Source organism: Eurytemora carolleeae, unplaced genomic scaffold, assembly GCF_000591075.1.
Source record: "Eurytemora carolleeae unplaced genomic scaffold, Eaff_2.0 scaffold839, whole genome shotgun sequence".
NCBI classification, from domain to species: Eukaryota; Metazoa; Arthropoda; class Copepoda; order Calanoida; family Temoridae; genus Eurytemora; species Eurytemora carolleeae.
The window spans coordinates 38,524-49,693 of record NW_019396749.1 but is presented as its reverse complement, the minus strand read 5'-3'; the positions used below and the strand labels follow the sequence as shown (position 1 = coordinate 49,693).

General features: G+C 32.0%; 2 protein-coding genes across 2 annotated transcripts in view; both read left to right on the top strand.

Moving 5' to 3' along the window:
* LOC111708186 (uncharacterized membrane protein C776.05) overlaps positions 1–2,794 on the top strand; it is an 8,158-nt gene extending 5,364 nt beyond the window's left edge. The window contains exons 5-8 of the mRNA XM_023481485.1: positions 636–709; positions 809–830; positions 1,805–1,842; positions 2,665–2,794. Coding sequence (XP_023337253.1) covers positions 636–709; positions 809–830; positions 1,805–1,842; positions 2,665–2,782 — 252 coding nt within the window. The 3' untranslated portion in view covers positions 2,783–2,794. The remainder of the gene's footprint in view (positions 1–635; positions 710–808; positions 831–1,804; positions 1,843–2,664) is intronic.
* Positions 2,795–2,927: 133 nt separating this feature from the next.
* On the top strand, positions 2,928–10,690 carry LOC111708185 (uncharacterized membrane protein C776.05). The gene is made up of 10 exons (XM_023481484.1): positions 2,928–3,050; positions 3,326–3,389; positions 3,652–3,724; positions 4,455–4,541; positions 5,665–5,751; positions 6,645–6,729; positions 7,675–7,784; positions 8,576–8,675; positions 9,123–9,218; positions 10,376–10,690. The coding sequence occupies exons 1-10, from the start codon at positions 2,970–2,972 to the stop codon at positions 10,568–10,570; spliced, it is 978 nt and encodes a 325-aa protein (XP_023337252.1). The 5' UTR covers positions 2,928–2,969; the 3' UTR covers positions 10,571–10,690.
* Positions 10,691–11,170: the final 480 nt, after the last annotated feature.

Below are 11,170 nucleotides of genomic sequence, written 5' to 3'. Positions count from 1 at the left end.
TCTCATTCCTAGGATCCCATCTATGGTCTCCCAGCACACAAATCCTGCACTTTTCATCTTGAATCAAATGTTTACTGTGGGAATGGCTAGTTTTCCATCCTTGCATATACCCTGTTATCCTCAGAGCTTTCATCCAACCGTGAAATACAGGATCTACAAGTAGCTCTGCTACACCCCTCCCCGCCCTGGCCGCCAGGGCTGCAAAGCCACGAGGTGGTTCATCAACATCCTGCAGCTCTTCCTGTACATCTTCCGTACTCGCAGAGAATTCCTTCAAAAATGATTCTGGGAAGCATTCTCGTTGAACATTATCCGCTGTCTTCTTATCTAGCTTGAGTTTCTTGTATGAAGTTATAGGCATCTCCTTCTTGTCCTTCCTCATCCAGGGCAAACCTTCAATCCAGTATGATCCTTTGGAAACTGTCTCTATCCCTATATCTCTATCCCTGTATCATGTATATTCATTGCTTAAGAGGTGTAACTAGGGTTTTTGTAAGGAAGGGGAAGGAGATTTTTTAAAATATGAAAATGTATATATGTAATGTCCCCCATTTTTTACCAAAAATGTCTTATTTTTTAATCTCTATAAAATTTTAACGGAATTTGTATCATAATAAAACTTTTATTGTTATTAGGTTAAGCTGATTGATAAACTTTCCTTCACCTTTGGAGTGGCTTCTATGATAATTATAGAATTTCTAGCACTTAGGAAAAACAAATTTGGTTTTATTAAAAGATAAAAACAACTTAAAAATATACAATCCGATAAAGTTTTGAAGAAAAAAATTAAAACAAATTTATTTACCAGGCATCCAACATATTTTACACCGGTGAGAAGCAATAATAAAATATTTTGGATCATAGAAAATAGTATTTTGAAAACTTTTATAAAAATTTCATGAAATTCCGAAGGTAATGCAACTATCGCCACAAATTCTAATTTCCAATCCTTATACTTTGAAACCTAAGCTATGACCTGTGATATTTCAAACTTTGAATTCTGTTGGATCAATCGTCAAACTTTGAAATATACAAGGTTTATAAGGTTCAAACTGAAAGTGTTGATTGGATTAGAAAATTGCAGTTTGTGCTGAGTGCTGAGTTCCTTTTCAATTACCAAACATTAGATTAATTAATTTAAGACTGGACACTTTTTTATGAACAAGGTTTTAAACTTGTATTCTACTTGTTACTCATGTTGTTGAACCAACCCTACAAGACCTTGGAGGGACTCGAACATTTCCAATCTTATCCAACAAGAAGTTGAAGCTTTTAACGGATTGAATTTTGAATTTTTCTGACATGTAACATTTTTTCTGATAAAAAACAGTTTAAGGGACTGTAAACTTAATTTTAAGGGACCCGCAAAGCAAAGATGGAATTTCCTGATTCACAATGGTATCCTTAAACCTCTGTCTGATCAAAAGTTTTACCTAGTTAATCAAAAGTTACCTGTAGATATTATTTTTAGTTTTTATATATTTTGAACTCTGTTTTATTTCAGTTTTCATATAATTTGAACTCTGTTTTGCTTCAGTTTTCATATATTTTGAACTCTGTTTTGCTTCAGTTTTCATATATTTTGAACTCTGTTTTATTTGAGTTTTCATATATTTCGAACTCTAGTGTTTTATTTGAGTTTTCATATATTTTGAACTCTGTTTTATTTGAGTTTTCATATATTTTGAACTCTGTTTTATTTTAGTTTTCATATATGTTGAACTCTGTTTTATTTGAGTTTTCATATATTTTGAACTCTGTTTTATTTGAGTTTTCATATATTTTGAACTCTGTTTTATTTCAGTTTTATTATTTTCTGATGTCTTGCCTTGTCGGAAACAGGTGATTTAAAATAGCTTTTCTAGCAGTATAAAATAATCAAACTAAGAAGAGGCAAATTCGGACATTTTACATTTTACATTTTACATTTTATGAAGCTGGATACTATTTTTAACAACACAATGACAACGACTGTAAACAAAGGTTGGTATTTACGCCAGATTTGTTTGTTTTCTTGGCTGGAAGGCCCTTCAAGTAATTTCTCCACCACTTAATTATTAATACATTGGTTAAAATTGGTTACAAAAGAATCTCAAACATATTATTAAATATTTTTCTTCAACGATTAATTTACGCAATGGCCGACAACAAATTCTTTATTTGTTTGAAATTGCGGGTTTCTCTCATGGGATAGAATTTGTTTTCAAGGCTGTCATTGGTCAATACAATTTACGAACTATATTCATGCACTCTCATTGGAGAAAACAGCGTACGGATGTCCAACGAGAGAGAAAAAGAGTGGATTAAGGACTAAAATTAAAAGTTGGGAATAAAGGTTATCCATTCTAAAGTTCCCAGCTCTGTACTGTTTAAATCTTATCTGGGCACCAATGGAAAATCTTTGTTGCATAAAATTCTCAAGAAAAACAAAGATAAATCACAAATAGAAGTAAATCATTTTCAGATAGAAAAACGAGAATATCTTCATTATACTTGGGCTCAGATTATAAGATTCAGTAAGCTGTGGGTAAGCTGCTGCCTATAGAGGGTCACTAGAAATTTAGTGAACAGTTTCTTAAAAGATAGATCAACTCGAACTCCCTCTCATCAGTAATAATCTCTTTGTGTGAAAGAAAAACTTTTTTTTAAATATATTTTTGTTAGATACTTCCAGTATAGAGAAGAGAACTCAGAGTTCTTTATGTTAGATTTCTGCTACTTCATGAACCTATCTGTCATTGTTCAGACGGCTTTCTTCCCGAACTCTCTCATGTGGTTTTAAAATATATTCTTGTTAGATACTTCCAGTATAGAGAAGAGAACTCAGAGTTCTTTATGTTAGATTTCTGCTACTTCATGAACCTATCTGTCATTGTTCAGACGGCTTTCTTCCCGAACTCTCTCATGTGGTTTTAAAATATATTCTTGTTAGATACTTCCAGTATAGAGAAGAGAACTCAGAGTTCTTTATGTTAGATTTCTGCTACTTCATGAACCTATCTGTCATTGTTCAGACGGCTTTCTTCCCTAACTCTCTCATGTGGTTTAAGGTCGGTAATTAACAATTAGAGCAAAAGTGTGAATCAGAATGTTACTCTTATAAAACTTAAATTACAAATCTGTTAAAAATTTCATCGATTTCTAATATAAGCTGTTTCAAAATTGTTTGTTTCAAATTATTTTAATATGTCTCTGATATGTTTAGACTAACTATGTGTTGTTTATGGGATGTTTAATATATTTGATATGTCTCTGATATGTTTAGACTAACTATGTGTTGTGTATGGGATGTTTAATATATTTGATATGTCTCTGATATGTTTAGGCTAACTATGTGTTGTGTATGGGATGTTTAATGCTTGCTATTCTGGTCTGGCAAAACAGTTTAGGTAATTACTCAAAACAGTTTAGGTAACTACTTAAAACAGTTTAGGTATCTACTCAAAACAGTTTAGGTCACATACTCAAAACAGTTTATGTAACTACTCAAAACAGCTTAGGTAACTACTCAAAACAGTTTAGGTAACTACTCAAAACAGTTTAGGTAACTACACAAACAGTTTAGGTAACTAATTTACAGTTTAGTTAACCACACAAACAGTTTATTAGTGGTTTCTTTTGACCTGTTTTTAAAAACAAATATTTTGTCAGTTTTTCACAGTTTGGACAAACTAACCTCTTTCTTTCTGCATGCTTTCCCACCTCTTACCCTTCATTTGTACAGGTTTAGACATTTTTTATTATTTAAACATTATTAACATAGATAACAGGAAAATAAATCATCTTTATTCTCCCAATTAGCAAATAAAATCTAAAAAACATGGATTCTTGAAATAATTCAGCAGTTGTTAATTCCTCTTTGTTTTTGCGATTTATTTTGTAAAATAAGAACGGGGGGTGTCGGATTCAATTTGGGCAATTTGTTTAATTGTATTTTATATACCATAATTTTTTTTATTTTTTATATTCGATGTACTTTGGACGACGAATATTTGGCCGCTAGGTGTCTCTTCCTCTCGCTCCACTTGGGAAAGACACCTAACGGCCAAAAAATCGTCGTCCAAAGTATATAGCGCATGGAGAAAAATAAAAAAGATTATTATAAATAAACTACATACGAATGGGTTGTACTGTCTTGGGTTTTACTCTCTTGGGTATAGGGCGTTTTTAACCATTTTCTTCTTACACCCAACAGATAGGCGTAAAAATGTAGCGACCAAAACTGAATTTAATTTAACTATTTTTCGCGAACACTCCCTTTAAAATATCATTCTTAGTGGGTAACCCTGTATATTCAAGAAACTATAGCTTTGTTTACAAAATAATGTTTACTGCAATTTCTGGGATACATGTAAACAAACGCTTATATCAGATTACTAAACTTGTATGGTATATTTTGTATTTCATCAAGCGCCATTGCCCCCCCTTGACTTTCTCCAAGAATTTAATGGCAGGTGGCAGCTGATTCCTAGTGATGCAATCAAGCTCGATGATGTTCTTACATTTAACGAAGTTGTGTTCTGGCCCATGATCCTTTACAGGTGATTCTTTATTACAACTTTACTATATTTTTGTAGTTAAGATCTTTCTTAAAAATATTTTGTACCTAAATTTTTACTTTTAACCAAAATAATCATTGATTTGATTTCTTTGGCAAAGGTTTTTATGTTTGAATGTTTTAAAAGTGTCCAATCACATTGAAAAGTGTATAATTGTGTCTATACAAAGGTATCATCGACATACCTTTAGGCCGGAAATTCTGAAGGAAAATCGACTTCTTCCCCGGCCACAGTTATCTTTGAAAATTAAGATTAAAACCAATTAATAGCTAATAGATATTTTGTTTACAATAAAATTACCAAAATAAGTGAACGGTGCATGGCAATTTTGGGCGTCAAACATTATAGAAATCCGTGTTACCATTTAAATAAAAGGATTTTATGAAAATTATATCTACTTTACACAGATTATTTAAGATAAAAAAATGTTCTCCCGGAAAATACGCCTTGTTGCTATACGTAGCGGTTTCTAAAGGTTGGAATTCTGTATGGTTTGACGCCGCAATTTTAATGATTTTGAAGTGAGGTAAATAAAATATTATTTCAAGGGCATAACATGTGCAATAGAATAATGGCTAGATTGGTTGTAAACAAAACTTAAAATTGTATTATTTACGTTTCCCGGTCTCTCCAATATGATGAATACGGCCACAAAAGTGTTAAGTGTATGAATATTGCTAAAGCAAGTGGTAAGTACAAAGCAAGAGCTAATTTATATTCTATAACAGTGTATAGCAATTGGTTATGGCATGTTATATTCTATTATATATGAAAATGTCTGGCAAGGTGTATGTCAATTTCCAGTTATGCTTAATCCAGAATTATTTATTTTCAAGTGTCTCGCAAATGCCGATTGTGCTATATAGAATTTTATTTTATTTATTCTCAAGTGCCTCGCAAATGGCGATTGTGCTATGCAGTATTTTATTTTATTTAATCTCAAGTGCCTCGCAAATGGCAATTGTGCTATGCAGTATTTATTTTATTTATTCTCAAGTGCCTCGCAAATGGCGATTGTGCTATGCAGTATTTTATTTTATTTATTTTCAAGTGCCTCGCAAATGCCGATTGTGCTATACAGTATTTTATTTTATTTATGTTCAAGTGTCTGGCAAGGGATTTATCTGTTCCTTACCGAAGTTGTCTGGGCAGATAGACTACAAAGAGATCCAGATTTAATCACTTCACACAGGTAGCTTGGATACTATGCAGGTAGCTTGGAAACTATACAGGTAGCTTGGATACTATGCAGGTAGCTTGGAAACTATACAGGTAGCTTGGAAACTATACAGGTAGCTTGGAAACTATACAGGTAGCTTGGAAACTATACAGTATACAGGTAGCTTGGAAACTATATACTATACAGGTTGCTTGGAAACTATACACTATACAGGTAGCTTGGAAACTATACAGGTAGCTTGGAAACTATACAGGTAGCTTGGAAACTATATACTATACAGGTAGCTTGGAAACTATACACTATACAGGTACCTTGGAAACTATACCGGTAGTTTGGGAACTGTATTCATTTCCATTGTTTACTTTAAAAATTGCGAGAATTGATGAAATTTTAAGAAAAAAAATAGAACTTCCGTCTGTTTAATTTCTGTAAAGAAAGAAGACTCTAAATCCTATTGAACTAAAACTTTTTAAGGAAGAAATCAACAAATTATGAAGTTTTCTTACTATAAACAGTTTCTACATTAATTTTACAGATTTGAAAAATTCAACTTTCGAAAAGTATAAAAAATATAAATTTCCCAATAATACCCTGGTATTTTATGATTCTACAGTTTAACCCAGAACTTTGGAGACATTGAAAGAATTTATAAAATGTGGTTTTAAAATTTTTCAATGGGTTTTACTTTTATACTAGCAGACCTAAATCTAAATAATTGTAAAATAGATAAGTAGGCATGAAGTAAGTGGGAACAGTTTTAAAGCTTCATGAATTTATTCAATAAAAAAACTAAATATCTGCAGCATTCAATTAGTAGGTTCAGAAAACGTCATTTTATTCATTTTATTCGATGTCTCCCAATTTTCTGTGTTAAACTGTAGTTTTAAAAAATATTATATTTTCAGGTATCTGATCAAAGACAAGAAGAATGGAATGAATAAGCTAGTACGAAAAGTAACAATTGCTCTGGGAATAATTGAAAAAACAGAGGTATTCATTTCTTTGTCAAAATACATTGATTTTTAGAAAGAAAAAAGTATAAAATATAAAAAAGATATTAAATGCCTTCTAGAGTAAATTTCAATTAATATATTTTTTAATGTTTTCAAACATAACTTTATTTATTATTAGGAGGTAAAGTGAAGAAAAAAATAAGTTTTTAAATCTTTAAATGCTAACTAAAAATTTTCTTTTTCTAATATGTAAAATGAAAACTAGAGGAGACGAGGTTACAAAATCGTCCCAGTAATTTGCATAAATTAGACCTTGTGTCGGTATGCATGGATGAATATATTTAAAGTTGTTTGTGCAGTTCATATAGAATATTAAAATACATTTACAGCGGCTCGGAAGAAAAAACGAGATTGTAGAAGCAATACTTAATTGTATTTGATGTTGTTACAACGTAAATAGTTTTACTAGACAAATATTAAATTACCAATTCAGTGAAATGTGTCTTTTTACATTCCACAATTGCTGTGTCTTTTGCTCATGGGACTTTTAAACGATAATGATTTGATTATAAAAGTTGTCTTTCTATTTTTATCTATTACTCTAGCATTTTATAAATAAAATATAAATCAAATAGGCGTTGATGGACGCTTCGCACGCATTTTCTATTTCTACCTTTAATTTTGGCTCTATCAATTCGAGCATAATAAAGCTCGCGGATTTAATAATGTTTTTCCGCGCATTTTCTAAATTTAACAAAAATCAAAATCTTTTGATACTATCTGTGGGATTTTGAGCATCCATACATCCTTCCTGGGGTCATGTGAGGTCCCACACAAAACTTGGGCCCGATCGGTTCAGCCGTTTTGAGGTTGATTGAAAACAAACCAAATACAAACGGACGGACAGACAGACAAACAAACAAACAAACAAAAAACATACACTCCCAGACAAGATAAAAAATCCCTTTTTACATTTATTTAGGAATTTACTGACGGGCCTAAGTCCAAGATATTGTTTATGTTGAGCCAACTGTTGTACACCCTGGTCACCCTGGCCTTCACCCCCATACTCTACACCACCTACAGTTTCAGGGACAACCAAAATATGGAGTTCAAGACGTGATCCCAATACTTAAATAGTCAAATAGTCAACAGCTTTAAAAAAGGTATACAAAAGTTTAACTTTTTTTTAACTTAATTTATATATATTAACAAAACTTGATTGATATATTTTTACAAAACTTGATTTATATATTTTTACAAAACTTGATTTATATATTTTTACACAACTTGATTTATGTATTTTTACAAAACTTGATTTATATATTTTTACACAACTTGATTTATATATTTTTACACAACTTGATTTATAGGGCGCTCCGCACCCTTTATTTCAGTGATAATAGCATTTAAATTTTACTTCACCTGCAATCATTTTTTAATTGCTTGAATTTTTTAATTGTAAAATTATCATGCATAAACGTTCACCGATTTTCTCTGCGGTCAAGTGATGTCCCACAAGAATTGAACCGTTTTGAGTTTTGACATACAAAAAATGTAAATAAAGAAACTGAGTTATTGATACATGTTATGCTTTTTTAGTACACATATCTTTGAAACTCAATGTTGTTGGTATTTCAAACTATGAATTCTACTGGATCCAATAGTCAAAGTTTGAAATATCAAAGGTTTACACCACCAGGTTGCAAGGATATAGGGAAGAGAATATTTGATTTTGTGGAAAAAATTCTCAGTTCCTTTGACGGTTATTGGAAAGAAACTTACAGACAGACAAGCAATGTATATTTATAATTATATAATATTAATTAATTACATGAAAAAAATGTCCTCGTCAAGCCAATATTTTGATTTGTTGTATTCAGTTTTGTGTATATTGTTGGTATATACATGTGGTGTGTTTGGCGAGGTGGATCCTACTATATAGAAGTATTTAGTGAAAGATACAAATTCAAGTTTCTTAAGGTCATGAGGTTTTTTTATTTTAGGGTAGTTTTTACTTTTGAGGTTAGTAACTGATTTCAAAGATAACTACATCACATTTTATAAAGGAAATAGTCAAATCTTTTTTCTGTTTAATGAATAATTATCCTAGAAATTCATTTGTTTGGGTAAACAACGGAAGAAATTTATTTTTCGTTTAAAAAACAGCAGCTCTTAAGTCAATCATAGAAATGTTAATAAGTTCTTAGATAAAGTTTAAAAAGGTATAAAGGCAATCGTATATTATACTTTTATGCTAGCTTGGGAACCCAGCGTTGCCCAGGGTACTCATAGTTACTCCTGCCGTTTACCCGCGCTTAGTCTTAAATTACGATTCTAAATATTTTTCTCTATAATTGAGTTATGATCGGACAAACAAACAAACAAACAAACAGATAAATTTTTTTAAATAAAGACAAATAATTTCAGACTGATGATTTCACACACGAGACAAGTAGCTCTGAACATTTTGAAGAAGCGTTTGAGGATCCAGAACTATTTAATCAAATATATTCTGTGCTCAAGGTACTGGTTGAACCAAGTTTTTTAATCAAATATATTTTGTGCTCAAGGTACTGGTTGAACCAAGGTTTTTAATCAAATATATTCTGTGCTCAAGGTACTGGTTGAACCAAGGTTTTTAATCAAATATATTCTGTGCTCAAGGTACTGGTTAAACCAAGGTTTTTAATCAAATATATTCTGTGCTCAAGGTACTGGTTGAACCAAGGTTAAAGGAACTGTAATCGTAATTTCAAGTGAGTCTGATCTGCCTGAGTCTGCAAAGAGGGGATTGTCCGATTTACAGCGGCAAGAACTCCGTTTCAGGGGCGTACGACAGCGTTTCTGTAGGGGGAGGGCACAACATTTTTTTGTGCCCCCCCCTTAAAAACCCCTTTTTTAATAAAATATTGATACCTTCTCTATTCGATCAAATACACACTTCCAGTGCCAATATGCATATTACAAGTGTCAATGAATTATTTATGAAATTTTCTAAAGTGAACTCATGAGACAATCCCTGTTAATACTGCCGTGTAAGCTTCAAAGGATGAAAAATATCAAATATATATTTACACTGAAGGCAGTATTGATTAAAGCTTTTTTAATGAAACTTTTTTATTTAAAATCTTTTTTATTTATTATTATTCATGGGTGCCCCCGACCCCCCCCCCATTTATGGGGGAACCGGGGGCTAGCCCCTCCCCTTGTACGCCCCTGCTCCGTTTATCAGCTAAAATGGTTTTCAAATTGCATGAAAATGAGTGAATGGATAAAATTTTTAAAATTTCGAATCACGATTTTTATTTTCTACGACTTCTAGAAAGTAAAAACTAACATTTTTAAAATATAGAATAGCTTGCAACAACAATTACAAGTATTACATTGACAAATAAGGTAAAGTTCGGACATCCTTCATATATGAAAGATTAAAGTGTAGGGTCGATTGCAGTTCCTTTAAGTATAATCTTGAGGTGCTCCGATTACTGGAAATGTCGTCTTCATTTCAACAGAGATTTTAGTTCTGAAAAGTAAGGTCGCTAATTTTTTTTCAGAAAAAAATCACTTTAAATGTTTTAATGTTGACATTTACAGTACATTGGAGCGCATACAGTGCGCGTAATTTTGCTAGATAGATAACCTTTGAACATCGCCGCACTGACAACGTTTTTTTCCTATAGGAAGCTGATGGAACAAATGGTTGTGTCAGCAGCTCAATCAGTAGTTTTACTGAGGGAAGCAGCATCAGTAGCAGCTTCAGTGCCATGAGCAGCAAAACCACCATGAGCAGTAGCAGCACAGTAACTAAACGAACCAGTTCTAGGGTTCAAGAGTCAAGTCAGGAAACAAAAGAGCCTCAAACTGACTCAGATTGACCCTAAGAGACTGGTCACGGGGGGTGATATTGATTTTGGCGTACTTTGTTTACTTTGATAATGTCTAAAGCTTGTATTTATTTTATTCATATTTTTCGATCAATACAATTATAATCACAAGTATTACTATCAAGTTGTTCTTTGAGCTGTAGGTGGGGGTGTAATATAGCTCTGATAGAACCTTTAGATAGGTTTGGACAACTTGAATATATTTTTGGTTCATTCTAGAAACCCTTTTGAGAAAGAATCTTCTTTAGTATTTGCTGTCTTTTACGATTGAACTTAAAAAACATGAAAGTAGAAGGTAATCTACATAATTTCAAATCATGACGATTATATTCCTTCTTCAGCTGTCCATATCTCAATATCGAGAGAATTAAGCAAACCGGATCTTTTCTGCTTTGTCTAATTCTGGGCTCTCTTTTATTATAGTTTTTAGGTGAGGTGTTCTTTTAAGACTGCCAAGGTTGGTGTAACTTGAGTTCTATTGTTCTTAGAAAAGGTAGAAAGTGTTCTTAAAAGTGTAAGTGTATATGTTTTCAAGAAAGATACATTTTAAACAAGAGGTTTAAACTTCAGCTTATAGTCAGATCTACTTTT